Source organism: Vulpes vulpes, chromosome 2 (genome assembly GCF_048418805.1).
Source record: "Vulpes vulpes isolate BD-2025 chromosome 2, VulVul3, whole genome shotgun sequence".
In the NCBI taxonomy this organism is placed as follows: Eukaryota; Metazoa; Chordata; class Mammalia; order Carnivora; family Canidae; genus Vulpes; species Vulpes vulpes.
Window position 1 is genome coordinate 4,571,271 of NC_132781.1, and position 21,016 is coordinate 4,592,286.

At 56.3% G+C, this 21,016-nt stretch overlaps 1 protein-coding gene across 1 annotated transcript in view; it reads right to left on the reverse strand.

The window, feature by feature from the left end:
- Positions 1–222: 222 nt before the first annotated feature.
- MGAT5B (alpha-1,6-mannosylglycoprotein 6-beta-N-acetylglucosaminyltransferase B) overlaps positions 223–21,016 on the reverse strand; it is a 71,096-nt gene continuing 50,302 nt past the window's right edge. Inside the window, exons 11-17 of the mRNA XM_025999844.2 lie at positions 18,400–18,530; positions 10,524–10,679; positions 9,299–9,445; positions 9,033–9,149; positions 3,722–3,796; positions 2,234–2,490; positions 223–1,750 (exon numbers count right to left, since the gene is read on the reverse strand). Of these exons, the coding sequence (XP_025855629.1) occupies positions 1,552–1,750; positions 2,234–2,490; positions 3,722–3,796; positions 9,033–9,149; positions 9,299–9,445; positions 10,524–10,679; positions 18,400–18,530 (1,082 nt within the window). The 3' untranslated portion in view covers positions 223–1,551. The remainder of the gene's footprint in view (positions 1,751–2,233; positions 2,491–3,721; positions 3,797–9,032; positions 9,150–9,298; positions 9,446–10,523; positions 10,680–18,399; positions 18,531–21,016) is intronic.

Sequence of the window (21,016 nt, forward strand, 5' to 3'; positions counted from 1 at the left end):
GTGCTCTCTGACCTCCCAGAGGCCAGGCCGAGGTGAACAGAGCCGGGTGCAGAGTCTCAGTGTGGCGCAGCCTGACCCAGAGAGCGCCAGCTCTGGGGCCCCAAGCACCCTGTGTGCAGCAAGTGACAAGGGGCAGCAGGGGCCTGGGGCCCCAACATAGCCAGCCCCTCGCCCTGGGCATCCCAGGAAAAGATGAGAAACAGCACGCTCCTCCTCTGCACCTCACATCCCAATAAAATATTTATTATTTCAAGAAATAAATCTTTAAAAAAAGAGAGAGAGAGAAAAGAGTGTCTCTATTGCTTGCCCTCGACAGGTCAGGTCCCTGGTGGCCATGGAGCTCCTGTGGCCACAGGGGGGCGGTCTTGGATGGGCTCCTCCCCTCTCCCAGCTCTCAGGGCTCCCCGGCAGGGTGGAGGGGCAGGCCTGGGTGGGGGTGGGAGGTGGGATTATAAAACGGGGGTGGGGTGGCAGTGTCTCTGAAGGCCCCACCGGTTTAACCAGGAAGGGCTCTGTGCAGGGGGTGGAGGGGAAGGGGACATCACGGGGCAGGGGCAGGCATGCCACACAGAGATGATGGGTGGGTCCAGAGGTGGTTTGAGGCTGGAGGAAGCTCGAGGCAAAGGACGGGCAGCATTGGAGTGGGGGCTACCTGGGGGCAAGCGGGCCTGGGAAGCCAGGAGCTGGGCTGGGCGTGCCACGAGGCTGAAGCTCCATCCCAAGCCTTTGCCTACAAGAGACGCTGGAGGGGAGGGGAGGGGGCGGGTTCCCAAGCCTGCTGGGGTGGGGACAGAGGCTCTGGGGACAAATCCACGGCCTGGAATCGCAGTCATGCCAGGATGAGTTTCGGGAGAAGCCCAAAGTGGAGAGAGCTGGAGCAAGCAGGAGACAGAAAGAGTTCAACCCAGGGGGCTAGGTGGTCCCCACACTCTCGCTGTGCTCCCCAATATAGGACGGAGGGGGAGTTTGCAAAGGCGGGGGTGGGGGTGGGGCTGAGAGGAGGCAGGAACAGGGTACCCCGCCTGGCCTTCCCCCACTCCCTGGTCCTTTTGGTCCACATCCAAACAACCATAGAGGAATGAGGCTGATCCCTCACACGTCACTGCCCTCTCCCCAGACCCTTGGTGGGGGCGGGGGGGCGGGCGAGCACTGCCCCTGCTCCCTCCTCGTACATTCTGGAGCCCCATCCTGGGCCTACGAAGGGCCAGGGCCGTCAGTCTGGTCCAGAACTGGCCTGGCACGGAAGCAAGGGGCCTCCGAGCACCTGCTCCTGCCGGGCGGCCCTCTGACCGGTCCCACAGCCGCTCGGCCACGACGCTGCCACGAGCTTGGGAGGAGGTCGAGGAGCCGGCCAGGTGGGCACCCGGCACCTGGATGAGTGGCCGGCCCGTAGCCCCGGGCCCGCAGCCCTGTGTGTGTATCTGCTCTGCCCGCTTCCTGGCCAAGGAAGGAAGCTCCAGCGTGGGAGGAGTCGAGGGGAGGGCAGGGCGCTGGAGGTCAGAATCTGCTGGTGCTTTCTCCGCGCAGGGAGGGCCGGACGGGTGGGTGCCCTCACAGACAGTCCTGGCACAGGGCCACTTGGCCCTTGCGGAAGTCTCGGCAGGGACAGAGCCGGTGGTACTTGGTGCTGGAGCCCGCGCAGCTGAAGAGCAGGGGCTCCTTCTGCAGGAAGCACTCGCGGCCGGGCTGGGCGAAGGCCGGGTACAGGTGGTTCATCTCCGACTCCGTGCTGTCACAGGGCACCCGCAGCCTGGACGGGCACCGCGGGCGGCGGTCACGGCCCCAGCCCGGCCCGGCCCGGCCCCAACCAGGGAAGATGATTCTAGGGGACGGCAGGACAAACCCGGGGCCGCATCCCCGCTGGGGGAGAGGGGGACAGGGGGGTGGCTGGGCTGGGAGGAACCCTGGGCCGCTTTCCTGGCCTGGACCTAGGAGATGCCCAGACAGGCTGGACAGAGGCTGAGCGAGGGGTGGGGCGGGGAGGGACTGGCAGCGGCTCCTGTGCTGGTGGTTTGGGGCTGAGGCTTCACCACGGCGGGGGGGTGGGGGGGGGACCCGTGACATGGACACCTGTCCGTGGTCCCTTCTGGGTTCTTCCTGACTCGCAGGAGAGCATCAGCCCCCCTCCACACGTTGGCAGGGCGGTGACAGGGCAGTTACGGGGCGAGGAGCTGCAGGGGAGCGAGGCTGGGTCAGCCCAGGAGGTGGGCGGGCGGGCGGGGGGCTCACTTACTTCTGGAAGGCGTCCTGGCTGTTGAGGAAGGGGAAGAAGGACGGCTCGCAAATCAGCCCATGGTCCAGGCAGGCGTCGGTGCAGGCCCTCCCGGCGGTGGCCAGCCAGGCCCGGAGGGAGTGTGCTGGGGGCCAGGCCCCGGGGGCCACGCTGGCATTCTGGGCCCACTCCAGGTGGGTGGCATTGGGGGCCAGGACGAAGGGGCTCTGTGGGGCTCGGGCCCCTCCTGGGGCAGGGCTGGGGGCTGCACAGAAGTCCTGGCCGGCGGGGAGCAGGGGTGGGGGGGAAGCAGCATTAGACGGGGAAATGGGACCCAGATGGCACCGGCTGACACTTGGGGGCATGGCCTTGCCACCACAGCAGCCACACCACCTGGGGAGCTACCTGAACGCCAGGCAGACTTCCGCACATTATGTCATTTATGCCTGGAGGCAGCCCCAGCAGAAGTGTCCTAACACGTCCCCCGCTATTTTATGGGGCTCAGAGAGGTCACGGGCCCTGTGCCGGCCTCACAGCTGGATGGCAGCGGCCAGCCTGGGTGCCGACCCCCCTGCACCACCTCACTGCTGGTCACACTTCAGCTGGGCTCAGAGTTTCCGCCCTGAGGCTCATGTGCCCTACCTGTGGTGGGGCCGGGGAGGGGGGGAGGGGGGCTGGGGCTGACCGGAGGGGCGCTCCTCGCCGGGGTCAGCTCCAGGGACCATCTGCAGGGCCCGACAAATGTTTCCGTGAGCCTCATGGTGACATCCCTGTGGGAGGCTGGGGGCTGAGAGTCCCAGGTCTCAGTATCCCTGTCCGTAAAGCTAATGGTCTAGAACCTCTCTCCAGCCCTGGATGTTTGGGGACAAGGCGCAGACACAGGCCACATGTGCTCCGTCTGAATATCAAGTAGTTATAAAGCCCCTTACACCCAGTCCCGTGGCCCAGCCGGGCCCTGCCACTCCCGGCCACCCGCCCCAGAAACCCCGAGCCTGGAAGGCCACCTGCCAGCCCTCGGGAGGCTCAGATCCCCTGCTTCTCCAGCAGCCCCGTCCCCTGGGTTCTCAGCAGAGTCCTCATCCCTGGGGGTGGGATGGGGGTGGACGCCTTCTGTACCTGCCACTCAATCAGGCACCAAACTTTCAAGCAAGTTCTTTATCAAAATAAAAATAATGGTCCATGCTTCTGTGTGGTGGTAGGGGGCTGGGCTCTAGAGCTGGCGACCCCAGGGGCTCCCCAGGCCTGGACTCGGAGCAGGAGGAGAGCAGGATGCCCCTGCATCTCCCAACCGCCCCCCACCCCCCACCCCCCCCCCCCCCCGCCGCCCAGCATCTGCAGGAAAAGGAAACTGAGAGGAGCAGAAGCAGGAGTTTACAGGGCACAGAGCCCTGCGTGGAGAGAGCTTCCCCAAGATGATGGAGCTGGCTAGACCCCCTCCTCTGGTCTGATGGGGTTTGGGGTAGTCCCCACCCCCCCATCCCTGGGGCAGAGAGCGGAGGGCCCACCTACTTGGTGCTGGATGTAGGCGTGGATTCGCTCCAGCATCCCCTCACAGGTGTACTCGTAGGGCAGGTAGGGGTCTACCTGTGGGAGAGACGGGCAGACACATGGGGCAGGAGGAGCCCCGGGCCCCACTAGGCCTGGCTGCTGGAGGCTGGCCAGGCTCAGCATTGGGGGGCAGAAATCTGCTGTGCCCAGGGAGCCCACCACCCCATCTACCTGGCCCTCCACTCAGATCTCTAGTGACCCCTCCCGTGGTCCTGGAGGTGGCCCCACTCCCTCTGCCCCTTCCCAGCTGCACAGCTCCCATCCCCATCCCCTCCTGGGCTCTGATGCCTGCTCTTCCCACAGCCAAGCCAGATGGATCCACCCTCCCCTCTTGGGTGACCCCTCCTCCAGGAAGTGGTCCCTGAGCCCCAGCCCCACCCGTGACAGGACCACTTTCCTTCGTGGCACCTGAGAATTCCTCCAGCACCTGTCATCATTTCTGATTTCTCCCTTGTGTCTCTCAGGTTACAGGTCCCTTGAGAACTGGACTAGGACTCGTCCACCATCGAGTCCACCGCCTGGCATAGTGCCTGTATACAGTAGGTGCTCAGGAATCAGCACCTCCAGCTCTGCCCGCATTCTGCCCAGAACATAGAATGTTCACGAAAAGGAACACAGGGGCAGCTCCCGGTCAGATGGAATGAGACGGATCTGTAAGGCTTCCTGCCCGGGCCAGGCACCTGGGAACTATGGAGGGCACCTGCCCCCAGGGGAGGCCACAGGCCATCTGTCTAAATAGCCAACGGTTACAAAGCACCTGCACGGGGGGTGGCTGGGAGCAGATGGGGTGAGGAGCAAGGGGAATGGGGAGAAGCCTGAAAGGGGGTGCCCACCTCCTGTGGGGGGGTACCGCACCTCCTCTCCACTCTTCTAACCTGACCAAGCCCGCCCCGTTTACCCCGCCTAGCACACGGCCCCTCAGAGGAAACCGAGGGCTGGGGGGGGGGCGGGGTGGATGACCCATCCCAGATGCACACGGGCCTTCGACCTCCCTTGTCCCGTGTGTGTGCAAGTGTGTGTACATGTGTGTATATGACATATTGTATGTATGCGTGTCTGTTGTGTGTGCACCGCATGTACATGAGCACATATGTATGTATGCATGCATTTTGTGTGTATGCGTGCGTTGTGTATATGCATGTGCTGTGTGTGCTATGCATGTGCAAGTGTGCACACGTGCATATATGCGTATCTGTTTTGTATTGTGTATATGTGTGTACATGTATGTGCTGTGTGCATTGTGTATATATGTGTGCAAGTGTGTGCACATGTGTGTATATGATGTATGTGTATATTGTGTATACATGTGCATATGTATGTGCTGTGTGCACTGTGTACATATCTGTGCAAGTGTGCGTACACGTGTGTATATGATGTATTGTGTGTAGGCATGTGTTTTGTGTGTATATGTGTGCATATGTGTATCTACGTGTACAGTGTATACATGTGTGTGCACGTGTGCGTATGTGACATATTGTGTGTGTGCATCTATGTTTTGTGTATACGTGTGTATTGTGTAGTGTGTGCACGTGTGTACAAACCTGTGTGTGTGTGCTGTGCGAATCTGCACGTATCTGCGTTGTATGTGTGGGGCTGGGCACCCACCTGACCCGGCCGGATCCTGATTCTTGCCCTTTTCCTGCCAGCAGCCCAGGCAGTGTGGGCTGACACCTGTGCCCAAGGGGGAGTGGCCTCCGTCCCCCCTCGTCGAGCCCACTGGGTGCGCCGCGCGGTCCTGCTCCCTGCAGACCCCACCTCTAAGGGCTGGAGGCCCATCCTGGGCCCTCTGCCTAGGGGCACCCCTGACCGTCAGGCTGAGGAGTGCCCCAGGGGCGCATGGGTTCAGGCCACCAGAAGATTCTTGGGACAAGAGCCCGCCCATCCGGCTCTGCCCTCAGTTCCCACTGTGAGCGGCTATTCTTAATCCAGGGGCGGCTCGGGACCCCCGAGAATCCCAGCACCCACCTCTTGCCGCCACCGCACAGCCCAGCCGCTGCGCAGCCCTCCCGGGTCTACGCCCTCCACGGCCGGGGTTCCCCGGTTCCCCGGACACCCCTGGGGTACAAGACTTCCAGCCCTGGTTATACACCCCCCCAGGGGACAGAGTTCCCCTCCAGATGTCACTCTTCCTGCTCTGCAGCAGCACCCCTCCCTCCATCACCGCCACCCCCCTTGAAGCCCACGTCACCCGCTAATTCGCATCAGCCAGCCACGTCCCACCTGCCATGAATCTCGCCGGAGGAGCCAGCCTGCCTGGAAATTACCCTCATTAGGCCTCGTTACAGGTGCGCACAGTAATCAGTCTCGACGGGCTGGCAGGTGCTGGTCCCGCGCGGCAATGAGCGTGGGAGGGAGGGGGGGTGGGCAGGTGCAAGCCCGGCCTCCCCCCCAGCGGAGGTGCCACTGGCAAACCCACCCACTCGGAGTCTCTTCTAGCTCCTCTTTGTTCCTCTTGTCTCCCCCTCCCCGTGAAAGGCCCCAAGACTCACAGAACAAGCTGCACCCTCAATCAGTTCTCTAAAATAGGATTATGAGAGCGGCCCAGGGTGCTCGTCGAAAATGCAGATGCCAAGGCCACACCTGGTCCTTTAAAATCACAGGACCTGGGGATGGGGTGGAGAAGGCTGGGGGGCTCAGGCGGTAAGTGCCTTCAGCTCAGGTCATGATCCCGGGGTCCTGGGATGGAGCCCCACGTCCAACGGGCTCCCTGCTCGGCCCCCTTCTTCTGGGACATTGGATAGTGTCAGCCGCGATGTCCCCTCTTCTCACGGGAGGGCACCTGCTTCACCTCCCTCTGCCCCCCTCCCCTGCTCATTCTCTCTCTCTCTTTCTCTCTCTCTCTCTCAAAAAAAAAAAAATCTTTAAAATCAGAAGACAGGCCCAGGACCTGCATTTTAAACACCTCCCAGGTGATTCTTGGGTCAGGGGGTGAACTGCCCAGGAGGTGGGATGGGACCCCTGAAGGGGCTAAAGGCAGCAGGTGGGCAGGGTTTGGGGCCCACCTGCCAGTGCCAGCCTGGCAGATTTGCCAAACCTTGGTTCCCGGACCCTTTGGTTACTGTGATCTTTTAATTAACAAAATTAAACAGGTGTTTGTGTAAAAAAAAAAAATCACAAGGAAAAACGATCAAAAGTAAGTTTCCCTCCCTCGGCAGACATCCAGGCCCTTCACCCCGGGGAGCCACTGCCACCAGCTTCTGGAGGCTCCAGCCACTATCTCGCTCCTTTTGCTCGGCACTAGATCTTGCAGGTTGGGCCTGACCTGAGCTCTGGGGGTGGGCACAGGCCTTGCGGGCCTCCCCTTCAACCCCTGTCCTTGTCCCCTGTGACAGAAGCCCTGGAGGATTGCTTTACCAGGGGGAGGGGGGAAGGAGCAGGAGGAGAATGTGGAGGGGCAGGGGGGTCCCCTCCAGGGTAGCCCTGTGCCTTGCTGGGGGGCCTTCTGATGCAGCGGTCACCTGGGATGTAGAGTGCTGTGCCACCACTTGGGGCTGGGGTCGGTCAGGTTTTGGCAGTGCCTCCTTTCTTCTGGACTGAGGCCACCCAGAACGTCCCTCACCCAAGGGCCATCTCGGCTTGCTCAAGGGTCCCCAGGTGCAGCCCTCAGCCCGTGATGGATGGAGCTGGCGGATAAACCCTCCCCCTGGTTTACTCGACTCTCAGGTAGGACAATCTGGGATGTGACCTACCCACCTGTCAGAGTCTCCCCCCCCCCCCCCCCCGTGGGCAGTGAGCACCAGGTGCCAGCAGGGGTGACCTACCCCATAACACACCATCTCACTTGGTCATTCCAGGACCTTCCTCCTCCCTGGGATGACTTCCCAAACCAGCAGCTTGTGCCTTGGGGGTCACCTCCTGGAGGAGCCCCATCAGAGACGGCCCGAGACCTGGGGGGGGCTCACAGTAGACATTCGCTCACGCTGATGCTTAAGGAGTGGGGGGCTCCCCACCACGGCTCGGGGCGGGGCCAGGGGCTCAGCCACCCTGCAGGTCAACCCAGCCGCGTCCATCCATCCATCCATCCGTCTGCCACAACTAGGCTAAGACACAGCAGTGTTCTTCTGTGCACTTCCCTAGACAAACACTCACTCCCGGACTGAAGAACGGAAGGACGAGGGTGTGGCCAGTGGAGGAAGGGAGCAGGCGAGGGAGGTAGGGATTTTCGGGGGGAGGGGGGCATCTGCAGAGGCGGGGAACAAACGCTGGGAGCGAGTGATAGCGAACGCAGGGGCGTGTTACAGAAAAAAAATGCAAGGACAACCAGGCAGGGCCGTGGGCCCGAAGCTGAGCCCGGGGTCCCCCTGTGGGGTGGCCATCCCTCTAGGCTCTGCCCTCGAGCCTGGCAGTGCCCCCAGCTCCCGGGGTCCAGCTGCGTCCCCTGCGGAAGGAGCCTATCATATCACTCCTGCCGAGGCCAAGGCTCTGCAGGCCCCCCAGCCCCCGAAGCCCACCCTGAGCGGTACGCACCCCCGGGGGGGGCACCCAGTGAACGTGGTGTTGGGCAACGAAGGGGACAGCGGCTGGGCTGCTTATTGTCGTTCTGCCTCGCGTCCAGGCTACAGCAAGAAGTGGGGCCCGGGGGTGGGGGGTCACGGTGAGCAGAGCGCCGCCTGCATGGTCTGACCCCCTTTCCAAAGTGAGGGGCCCAGAGGAGCACGGGGCCGTCGGAGGCCGCGAACCGAACTGCGAGGCGACCTGTCAAGCCCCCCGTGGCTCTCTCCCTTCCCCCGCCCGCCAGGGCTCACATACCTGCTGAAGGAAACCCAGAAAGTTCTTCCCCTTACTACTCAAGGGGTGGCCCTAGGCCTGCCGCCACCCCTGACCGCGAGAGAAATGCAGGATTTCAGCCCCAACCCAGACCTGCTGAATCCAAACCTGCGTTTTACCAAGATCCCCAGGCGACCTGTGTGCACGTTTAGAGTTTGAGATACGCTGTCGACAGGCCACGGGCCCACACGCCAGCAGAGTTCAGAGACCCTGCGGGCCCTAATACTGAGAACATTTGCTCAGCCCCAACTCTGGGGGTACCCACGGGGCTTAGCCTCCGACGGTGCTTAAAACGTGATTCCCGACCCAGCGCGGCCATGTAAGGTTGTGCAGGTTGTTCACGGCACAAAGGCATTTCCCTGCCCCTCTCCCCACCCTCCCCACCGGGTCAAATTTGCCAACCCAGGCCTGCGAGTCTGAATTCACCAGGAGGGCCACCTCTTCCTAACCACAGCGAACACCCGCCCCAGCAGCTAGTGGCAGCCCCGAGGGGTCTGAACCTCACCTGCGTTCTCATGATGGCCTTGATGGCTGCCTCGAACTCCTCCGAGTTGTTGTAGTCGACGGTCCACACGTGGGGCTTGCCGATGAAGTTCTCCGCGTAGGGATGCTGGGAGAACACCTGGGGCGCAGGGAGCAGCGGCTTCTCCCCCTGCCCGCCAGGCCGGCCTGGGCGACGGGGAGGCGCCCCCGCCCTCCGGTCCCCCCACGCCCTCGCCCGGTGCCCCTCTTCCAGGACCGGCAGGGCCCCCCCAGGCCCTCCCCGCTCACCTCTCTGGAGGTGGGCTTGCCGCGGAAGAACTCGTGGTTGAGGGAGCTGTGGGGCGGGCTGAAGCGCGACTGCAGGAACACGCAGCCGTTGGCGATGGCCTCCAGGGGCGCGGGGCCCTCGTACGGGAAGCCGAAGCCTATGAAGAGCTGAGAGGCGAGGGGCGCAATGGTCAGGGAGGGCCCCCGCAAGCCGGGGTCAGGACACTGAGGGAGGCAGCCTGCGGGGGGGGTGGGGGTCAAGACGGCCCAGACCATCTGGGTGCCATGGCATGTGCTTCCCCTCTCCAGGCCTCAGTTTCCCCGTTTGTGAAACAAGGAGGTCCGATTAGGTAATATCAGTGGCCTTTCCTGCTCCCGGGGGCTATGGTTCTGGAGGGGAGGAAAGAGAAAACTGAGGGTCTGAAGCTCGGAAGGCTTCACCCACAGCCACAGCTGAACTGGAAGGACCTTTACTCATCCTGGAAACAATCATTTGGCGCCTAACTTGTGCCAGGGGTGCTCATGGGGCTGGGCCCCAGAAGGCAATCGATAAAGGATTCTGAACCCCAGGCTGCTGTGTAAGGTTGTTCAGGTTATTCACTGCACAAAGCCTCTCCTGCTGCCCCAACACACACACACACACACACACACACACACACACACGTCCAGGAAGCCTGAGGAAAGAGCTGTGGCTAGATCAGGAGAGGACCTGGACGCTGGCAGGAGGCCCCCCAGCCTCAGGTGACGCCTCAGGGCCCAGCAGCAGTCTTGCCCGCTGCACCAGCTGCTGCCCCAGGAATACAGCACAGGACTTCCAGAAGCAGTCAGAACAGGAGCCCCAGGGAACTCCAGCCAGGATGTGCCCTCAGCCTGCCCTGCATCCCTTCAGTGGCTCTCAGAGCTAGGCCTGGCCCAGGAGTCCACTGGGCTGCCCTGGTACTGATGGGGTGAGGAGGGCAGCCCACTTCCTCTCCCCCATTGCTGGGCTTGGCTCCACTGGCCCTGCCCAGGTCCCTCCTTGGTCCCTCCAGCACTCCCAGCTCTGTCCCCAGCTCTTTCCAGGCCCCCGAGACTTGGACAGGAGGCTCAGGGGAGCAGAGCATGCAGGGGTACATCGACACATGGAAGGGGCCACAAACAATGGTGGCAGGCACGGTGGGCCCGGAGCAGGGGCACTTGGGGTGCCCCCCTTCGGTGTCTGTGGCCAGGCCAGAGTGAGGATGGTCAGGGCCACGGTGGGGCTCACCTTGGCCTTGCGCAGCAGCTGCTGGAACTCAGGCTGTGGCAAGAGGCCGTGGTTCTTCACGAAGGCCGGGACCTCGGGGGGCCGCTGGCTCTCGTAGTACACGGTGCCATGAATCTCCATATACTTGTTCAAGATGCCCAGGAACTTCTCCTTCCCCTGGAAGAGGAGGAGGTGGAGATGGGAGCCTCGCCCCAACTGTGGAAGGCAGAGCTGTCCGAAGAAACACCCCTGGTCTGGAAGTCAGAAAATGTGGGGCCAGTCTTAGGTCAGCCATCAACCAGCTGCGTGACCCTGGGTGAGGCCCCTCCCCTCTGGTCCTCGTTCTCTTCATCTGTGAGTTGTGGAGGTTGGACTGGACTATTTTTAGCCATGGAACTGTTTTCTTTGCAAAGAAATCCTATGGGGATGCATATTTAAAGGCATTAAATCCTCCGAACTCCTGGTATCTCCAAGAGCATCTGAGGAGCTGTGGGGCCAAGGTTATCCCATCCCTCCATCCCTCCGTCTGTCCACTCATCCCCTCCTTCCATCTACCCACTAACCCCTCTCCTCTCCCTCTCCTCCCTCCAGCCACGTGGCACATTTTTATAGAGCACTTGCTATGTGTTGGAACTGAGCTCGCTGCTGGGAGCATAGCAAGGACATGATGGAACCCGCATCCTTGAGGGGACACCTGGGGGCAAACCCCCCCAAACTAGCAAAGGCTCAGCCCCTCCAGACTGAGTCCCACATCCAGGCTCTGCTTTCTGCCCACCCAGTCTAAGAGGGAGGGAAACTGGCCCAGCTTTGGGGGAAGGGGACAACGGGAGGTAGGGCACAGACAGTAGATAACAGCTCCTCCCCTGGGCACCCATCTGACCCCAGGGCCAGGGCCCTGGGCCAGGAGCTGTGGTCAGTGTAGGACCTCAGTAGGGGTAGGCATGAGGTCCGCCACTGGGCTCTACTTCCTGGGGGCTTTTGAGACTCACAGAGGAGAAGGGATAGGCTGACAAGAAAGGAGCTTCAAGATCACAGAGAAGGCTGGGGCGGGAGGGGTTTTCTTCAGGGAGGGCTAGACCCCTGCAGGCCCTCAGGTCAGGAACAAAGAAGCCAGGTTCTCGCTGTGCTGCTGGCTAGCCCGACGTGGGACAGCAAGGACCTTCGGCCCACACTGTAAACCATTCTCTTGAAGAATGTTATCAAGACATCAAAATAATTAATTCACATCTTGAAACTCCAACAGCATACATTTTTCATAAGGAGGCCTTCCTCTTCGGGGGAATGGTGTTCTCGGTGATGCACACCAGCCCTGCCTCCGAGAACAACCAGGAAAGGTGGGGAAATAGAAAAACTTCTGTGAAGGTAGTGAAAAGTCTAACAAAGCATGAAGAATTACAAGACCAAGATTTGGGAGAAGAAGGGAAGGAGAGCATTGAGGCTGGGGCTGGGGTCAGCATTCCCCCCTGGGGACACCTGCCGATTCCAGAGTCAGCATCGAGGAGACTAAGCAGAGCTTCCAGTCGCCTTGTAGAGCTGAGGGACAAGTGAGAGCTCAGGGTCGGCCAAGGGGGCGTCCCTGCTGGAAAACCCAGGCTTTGGGTTGGAACTCTGAGGAATCACACGCTGGAAGAAAAGATGGACCAGAGCTAGAAAAGTCTCTATACCCAATTGGTATTTGGGGGGAGGAGTGTCTTTATTATTATTATTTTTTTTAATTTTATTTATTTTAGAGAGACAGTGACTGTGAACACAAGCAGGAGGGGCAGAGGGAGACAGAATCCCAAGCAGACTCCCCACTGAGCCCCAACATGGGGCTCGATCCCAGGACCCTGAGATCAGGACCTGAGCTGAACTCTGGAGCCACCCAGGCGCCCCAGGGGCTGAATCTGTTTTAAATAGTCTCAATCCCTATCATTGCTTAAGGTGATCTGAGATTGTTGGAGCCCCACCCACAAGCTAAAAATAAAATCCTAAAATAAATAAATAAATAAATAAATAAATAAATAAAAATAAAAATAAAATCCTCTCCGGAAGAAGAGGGCATCACCCTTAGATTATTTTTAAAATTTTTATATTCATTTTCCAGAACTCCAAAACAAAACAAAAGAAAACAAACAACAATGAAATCCCAGTCTAAACCCCAGGAGGCTTAGAAGAAGCAAGTTTGAGAAAGAAGAAAGCAGGCCGACCTCTGTTCCCTGATTTTAAGACTTAACTGTAAACCTACAGTAATCAAGCTGGTGTGCTATCAGCATCAAGACAGACAGATCAATGGAATAGAACAGAGATTCCAGAAATAGACCCACACATGCGTGGCCAATTGATTTTTGACAAAGGTGCAAAGACATTTCAGTGGAGGAAGGATAGTTTTTTCAAACAATGGTCACAGAATATCATGTATCCACATGCAAAAAAGGGAAACGAATTAGAACTTCAATCTGTACTTCATATCATATATAAAAGTTAATTCAAAATGGACCATAGGAAAAAAAAATGGACCATAGACTTAAACACAAAATGCCAAATTATAAAACGTGCAGAAGAAAGCACAGGAGAAAAAAATCTCTTGTGATTTGAGGTTAAGCAAAGATTTGTTAGATACGACACCAGAAACATAATCCATAAAACACTGGACTTCATTAAGATAAGGAACTTTGCTCTTTGAACGATGCTATTAAGAGAAAGACAAGCCAAAGACAGAAGATATTTGCCAAGCATATATTTGATAAAGGACTGATATTCAGAATGTGTAAAGAACTCTAACAACTTAGGGCGCCTCGGTGGCTCAGTTGGTTATGTGTCTGCCTTTGGCTAATGATCCTGGTGTCCTGGGATTGAGCCCCGTGTCGGGGTCCCTGCTCAGTGGGGAGCCTGCTTTTCCCTCTCCCTCTGCCTGCTGCTCACCCTGCTTGTGCGCGCTCTCTCTCTAATAAATAAATGAAATCCCTAAAAATACAAAACAAAAAAGAAAACAAAACAAAAAATCCCTCTAACAACTCAATAATAAGAAAACAAATAGCCCACTTCTTTAAAGGGACAAACTTTTTGAAAGACACTTTACCCCCAAAAAAGATATAGGAAAAACAAATAAGCACACAAAAATATCTTCACCATCATTAGTCAGAGGGAACTACTAAGTCGAAATCCTAGATACCATCGCACGTCTGTAGAATGGCTCAAATTGAAAAGACGGACCACGCAAGTATTGATGACCTTGTAAGGGAACTGGATTCTCATATATGGCTGGTAGAATCAGAAAATATTACAACTACTTTTTCTAAAATGTTAAACCTATTTCTACCATATGATCCAGCCATTCCATGCCTAGGTATTTACCCAAGAGAAATGAAAGCATATGTCTGTACAAATGTTTGTACACGAATGTTCATAACAGCTTTGTTCATAATGGCCAAATACTGGAAACAACCCCAAGGTCCACTAACAGGGGAACAGATGCAAACAGTGTGGTGGCATACAATGGAATCCCATGCAATAGAATAAGTATTCAGCCATAAAAAGGAATCAACAATTGATATGTGCAACAACACAGATGAATCTCGAAATAATTATACTCAGAGAAAATCCAGACAAAAAAAAATGAGTATATACCATATGAATCCATTTGTATAAAATTATAGAAAATGAAGACTAATCTGTGGTGACAGAAAGGAGATTATGAGCTGTCTGGCTGGGAGGAGGGGAGCGGTGGGAGGAAGCGAACCTGGGGGCAGTGGATGCACCATCCTGACTGTGGCAATGGTTTCACAGGTATGTATGTAGGTCAGAGCTTATAAATTATATATTTGAAACACCTGTAGTTTACTGCATGTCAATTAGGTCTCAGAAAAGTCTGTTAAAAATAGATTTATTTTTAAGAAATATTTAAACAACTTGATTTTTAAAAAAGATTATTTACTTATTTGAGAGAGAGAGAGAGAGAGAGAGAGAGAGAGAGAGAGAGAGACAGCAGATTAAGCCGGAGAGAACACAAGGGGAAGGAGGAGGCAGAGGAAGAGGGAGAAGCAGGTTCTCCCATTGAGCAGGGAGCCCAACATGGGGCTCGATTCCAGGACCCTGGGATCATAACCTGAGCTGAAGGAAGATGCTTCACCAACTGAGCCACCCAAGCACCCTAAACACCTTGATTTTTAGAAAAATCAGGTACATGACAATATGATCAAAACCCAAGAGACGAAAGGGTGCCTGAGTGGCTCAGTCAGATAAGGATCTGACTCTTGGTTTCAGCTCAGGTCATGATCTCAGGGTCCTGGGATGAAGCCCCACATTGGACTCCAGGCTCAGTAGGGACTCTGCTCATGGATCCTCTCTCTTCTTCTCCCTCTGCCCCTCACCCAGCTTGCATGTGCTCTCTCTCTAAAGTAAATAAATAAACTTAAAAAACAAGAAACAAACCCAAGAGACATGGACAATAAAAACAGACCCATGGGAGATCTAAAAGCTGGATTTATCAGATGCAGACTTCAAGATAAATCTGCTGAATGTAGTCAAGGAAATAGAAGATAAGGTTGGAAACCAAATGGAAATGCTAGGAGTAAGAAATCTAGTGGCTGAAATTAAGAACTGAGTGGACAGATTTTCACAGCAGACTGGATCCTGCTGAAGAGATAATTCATTTAATGAAAAAACGAAAGAAAACATCCAGGATGGAGCACAGGGTGGAAGTCACAGAAAAGAATGTAAGAGATGAGGGTATATGCTGGAGTCTAATGTATGCAGAAGCAGAGCCCCAGAAGCACAAGAAGGACACAGAAGCAGAAGTAATACATAGAGAGACACTAGCTGAGGATCTTCTGAGGCTAATGACAGATCAAACCACAAATTCAAAAATACCTACACATGCCATGTAGGATAAATCCAGAGAGAACCACACGGAGGCATGCCATAGTAAGTCTACCGAAAACCAAACACACAGAGGTCTTAAAAGTGATCAGAGAAAGAAGACAAATTACCTTTAAGGAAAAAACAAGGCTCAAAGCAATGACAAAACCCAGAAGGCAAGAGAGTATTTTCATAACACTGAAAGAAAGTAACCGCCAAGCTAGAATTCTGTACTCCGTGAGCACATCCACTAAGAATAAGGCTGAAGTAAAGGCATTTTCAGAAAATCAACATGAAACGAGAGCACACAAGTTGGGGGGATGTAATTAAAGCTTTCTAAGGTTCTTTTATTATCCAATAATGGGGAAAGGTATTGATTTAGACTCGACTTTGGTAAGTCAGGGATGCACCTTGTCATCTTTAGAGCAGCCGCGACAAGACTAGGAGAGAGTATATTGAGTCAGCGAAAAGGGGGGTGAACTTCAAAACACAGATCAGTGTGAGAGAAGGCGCGAGAGAGAAAAGAATGCAGAATGGGCAAGAAAAAGAAACAGAGATCCGTTAGTGAAATGGTAGATTCGAAGCCAAAGATATCAGAAACCACACTAAATGTAAAAGGACCAAATAGGCTCACAGAAGAAAAATCAAACCAAGGATGTAAAGTGTGGAGAGAATGGCTCCACGCCCCCATCACGTCAGCGTCCTTACCCCGTCACAGGAGACAGCGGTTGTTCACAGTTTCTCGTGCCTTCTCAGACTTTTCATGCATTCAAAGCATATTTACATCTTCCTTACAACACATGCACAAGTGGGTTCATGTTACATATACTGTTCAGCAACCATTTTCTTTTTTTTTAAATTTATTTTTATGTATTTATTTTTTATTCATGAGAGACACAGAGTGAGAGAGAGGCAGAGACATAGGCAGGGGGAGGAGAAGCAGGTTCCCTGTAGGGAGCCCAATGTGGGACTCGATCCCAGGACTCCAGGATCACACCCTGAGCCGAAGGCAGACGCTCAACCGCTGAGCCATCCAGGCGTCCCCAGCAACCGTTTTCTACCCACACACACGTTTGTATGTATGCACGCATGTATGTGTGTGCGTGTACGTAGGCATGTGTGTATGCACGCATGCATATATGTAAACTTCCAGTTTCACAAAACAATATTTACTCTTGGGGCACCTGGCTGGCTCAGCTGGTGGAGCGTGCAACTCTTGATCTCGGGGACTGTGAGTGCAAGCCCCACGTTGGGTTGTAGAGATTCCCTAAGAAAAATAAAATCTTAAAACAGTATTTACCCTTAATACACATAAGGCCTTCTGATATTCCTTCTGATATTCTATTTCAGTTCAAAGGCTAACTGGGACTCTCTGAGTTAGAAAAACATAAATACGGCATGGTCCCACTTACACGTGGGATCTAAAAGAGTGGAACTCACAGAAACAGTAGAGCGTTGGTCGCCAGGGGCTGGGGGTGCGGAAATGGGGAGAGGCTGGTCAAAGGGACAAACTTTCAGGTGCATGAAGAGCATGCTCAGGGATCTCACGGACAGCACGGTGATCGTGGTTAATCCTACTGTACCGTACACTTGAAATTTGCCGAGAGAACATTATTAGGTCTTCGGTGTTCTAACCACATACGTGCACACGCGCACACAGATGACTATGTGAGGCGATGGTGTGTTTGGTAGCTTGATCATGGTGAGAAGAAACGATCATTTCACGATATACATATATGTATATGGAGCCATCATGTCATACACCTTAAAGATACCCAATTTTCCCTGCCGACTATACCTCAGGAAAGCCGAGGAGAAAAAGACGCAGAGCTCTGAGCTCATTTCACTATTTATCTGCCGGCTGCAACCTGCCGACCGAAAGGCCCCCCAAGTCGGCCCTTCCGAAGTCGGGCCTGTTTCCTCCAGCGGCAAGGGTGGGACTGCCCTGTTGGCCTCTCCTGTCCCCCATTCCTCCCCACTAGGCCCCAGGCTCTCATAAAGTCGCACCCAGGCCTGAACCTCAAGGCCCGCTTTCCGGGGACCCAGAGTAAGACAGGCCCCCGTGGCACGAAATTCCCCCAAATGCTCGCCCTGACCCCCGCGGCTGCTCCCATGAGGACCTCGCACATCTGGCCTCCTCCGCTTTTCTGCCACCTGGTCCCCTCAACTCTGGGCTGCACCGGTCCCGGGATGCTCCCTCATCCCTCATCCTCTTCATCCGGCCACCTCTGACCCCCTCCAGTCGCAAAGACCAGAGCAATGATGTCTTTTTGGGGGAGCAGTTTCTTGGAGGGCTCGCGCAGAGCAGCGGTGCTCCCGCCTACCACCGAGGCGCCTGAGCTCCAGATGAAGCCTTTCCCTCCCGGATTCATAACTGCCCAGTGTCTTGGGGCAGCTCCTCAGCCGTGTCTTCTGGTAAAAGCAGATGCAGTGTGTGCCACCCCCTCCCCAGCGCCTCAGGCTCCCCGGCAGCCTGCTCTTTGTGCATCACTCGAGAATGATGTCCCATCCCTCCCCGCCTCCCCACACCCCGCAGGGTCAGGGGACCCCCTAGTGAGAGCAGAGGGCAGCGGGAGGAGCATGTGGCAAGCAGGCACCATACCTGGAGCTGCCTCGTTGCCAGGAGGGCACAGAGGAAAGAGAAGAGAGAACAGGTCAGTGAGCAGTGAGCACACAACCTCCCGCACGGGGACCGCTTCTCCCTGAAGAGGGGGTTCCAATCCTTAGCCTCTCCTGCCTTCTGCACTGCCCCCCACCCCTCAGAGGCCCCAAGGCTTGCCTAAGCCCCCCTTCCCAGGCTTACAGCGCCCACTGCCCATCGATATGTTCCCAGGGAGGGAGGGGGGTTAGGCCACAGTCCTCGATAAAGCACATCTGGGTTTGTTGCAGAGCAGGGGAGCCGAGGGGGGCAGGTGCGCGGCCCCCAGGCTGGGTATTTTCACTGGCAGTTAGGGACCTCTCTTTTCTGACCCATCAGCGGGGGACGTTTCCACATCCAGAGCTGGGGTGGTAGACAGAGCCAGATCCTGGAGGTGGGGGGCCCCGGGGGCGCGCTCACCTTCCAGATGCTCGCCTCCTTGCCGTACACCACGGCCATGTTGCTGGCCTTGCCGCCTCTGATGAGCTGCTTCTCTGTCTCGTTGAGCTCCTCGGACACGAAACCCATGAAGGAGTTGTCCGGGGTGTGAGCTGCAGCCAGACCACGGAGTCAGGACAGGGGCCGCCACACAGCCAAGGACACACCCCGGGTCTACCTGGACCTGCCCCATGGGGGGGGGGGGGGACATGTGACAGGGATGGGGACAGGGGGCTTGGAAAGCAAAGGGGTCTGGTGGAGGAGGAGGGAGAGCACCCATCAGTGTGTGTCCCCACCCCGGGCAGCTCCTTCTCCCAGAGATGGTCCCAAAGGCCTGAGCAGCGGGAAAGCCACAAGGTCACCTGGTCGGCCCCCTTGTTCGTTTGCAGGCAGGCACAGTCAGAGCCCTGCGCTGGTCCTCCCGCCTCAGTTGGCTTGGGGCCCAAGCTTGCTGCTCCCCTTTTCTCGCACTGCCTACACCCATCCTCAGAGCCTGGTACCCCAGCGGGACTTCCCGCCTGGCCTCCATCACAGCCGCCCTGGCCCGGGTACCATCCTCTCTGTCCTGGGCCACTGTGACCTGCGGCCGCCCCCATTTCTGCCATTCTCCTGGCAGTGCCTTTTCTCCAGAGCAATCCTTCCAGACTAACATCCGACCAGGTCCCTCTGCCCAAAACCCTTCAGCGGCCCCGAAGCCCAAGTCCCTACAACCATCTACAGGATCTGCCCCAACCCCCGTTTTGGCAGCTTCTCTTACTACCTCCTGCGACCCTGGCAGGTGCACTCCCTCTCTCCGTCCAGGCTTTGCTCACAGGGTCCTGCCGAGAGGTCCTCCCCGGCCCTGGTCACTCTCTGTCCCTTACCCTGCACTCTCTGACCAGATGCGATGCTGTGTATTTAATTGATCATTTATTGGTGTCAGAATATAAGCCGCACAAGCGCCTCTGATCTGCTCCTTTGCAGGACCTCAGCACCTGGGCATGCCCGGAGTCCTGGCTCCTGAGCGTGTGAGGACACACCTGCTGTCCCCTCTGCCTGGAGCACCCTCTGCCCTCTGCTTGGATGAGAAAATACTCCACACAGAGCCAGGGCCCTCCCTTTGTGGCTCCAACCCATGGATCTGTCTTGCTTCAGTGTGGCCCCCACTCTGACCTGCTCACTTGTCCCCAGAACCCGGGGCACCAGGGGCAGGGAATGCGTTTCAGCTCATCCTCCTGTTCCCCGGCCGTGCTAACGAGCTCTGTCTGCCACCATACACCTGCGGGAGGTTTGCAAGGCACGGGGTCCCTCCCCTCTGTGTGCAGGACCTTGAGCTGAATGTGTGCGGAACCCAGTGAAGCCTGCTCCGCCCTCCCGGGTTGGGAGACTACGACAAGGAGGCTGGCGGAGGCCACATGTCCTTGAATTCCCAGAACAGCCCTGATGCCAAGCACCCTATTTCTTCATTTCTGATGCACGTTTTCACATTTTAGCACTTCTAAAATCGAGGTGTATGTGCTTCGATCAAACGTACAGAGTTAACATAGTATTTCTACCCACAAAAGGTCATCAACCCCTGGGGAGCATCGCAGGGGAAGTGAAGGTTTCCTGCCCAAGTGCCCCAGAAAGCTCTTGGGATTCTCGGGTCTGAAAGTCCAACCATAAGGACGGGCCTTTGCTGACTGCAGAACAAAATGATCTTTCTTCCAGAGCATCTGGAACAAAAGGAGGGGCCCGGAGGCCTGGAGTTATTTCTGCGGTGGTCAGGGCGTGTGCAGCTCCCCTGTTTCAGGAGGCTCAGGTTGGGGAGCGGCCCTGGAGGGAGGAGACCAGACCCTCCCTCACCCGCCTCTCCAGGCCTCACCCTCCCACTTAGCTCACGGAGCGGGGGAAACACCTGGCTAGACGGGAAACAGGTCTGCTCGTGAATTCCCTCCTGGACTTGGTACATCATTAAAACCTGCAAGCCTCTCTCTTCCTTTTTTTGCTTTTAAATTTCTTTAATTTATTCAACCAATTAACATTTACTGAGGACCCTGACAGGCTCCAGGGAGATAAAGATAAATCAATCAGTGGCCCCCTTTTTGAGTGGTTCATAATCTTTCGGGGAGTAATAAATGTAAAAGCAAATAACTCTAATATACTGCAACATACGGTTTTATAGAAGTGGATTTAAAAGGCTCGAGTCGTGATCTTGGGGTCGTGGGCTTGAGCCCCAAGCCAGGCTCAGCATGGAGTCTGCTTGTCCCCCTCCTTCTGCTCCTCCCCCTGCCTCTCAAATAAATAAACAGAATCTTTAAACAGACAAACTCTTTTTCTGCATGACATTCCCTACCTCAAGAATCTACAGTGATCCTTGAATCACGATATTTGGCGTAAATTCAGGAAGCGGTGCCGGAAGACCCCACCCTGTGCCCCCAGATCCTCCATGTCCCTTTTACCAGCCTCACATCCCGATGCCTCCCTTCTGACTGAGCTAACCGCCCCAGCTCTGCACCCGCCTCTGCTCCCTGCTATCACACATGCTGCTTCCGTAGCCTGGAGCCCCCCCACCGCTACCCGCACCTGCCCTCCCTCCAGAGTCGGATGTCCAGACAGCCAGGTGACCTGGGTCCTCTGG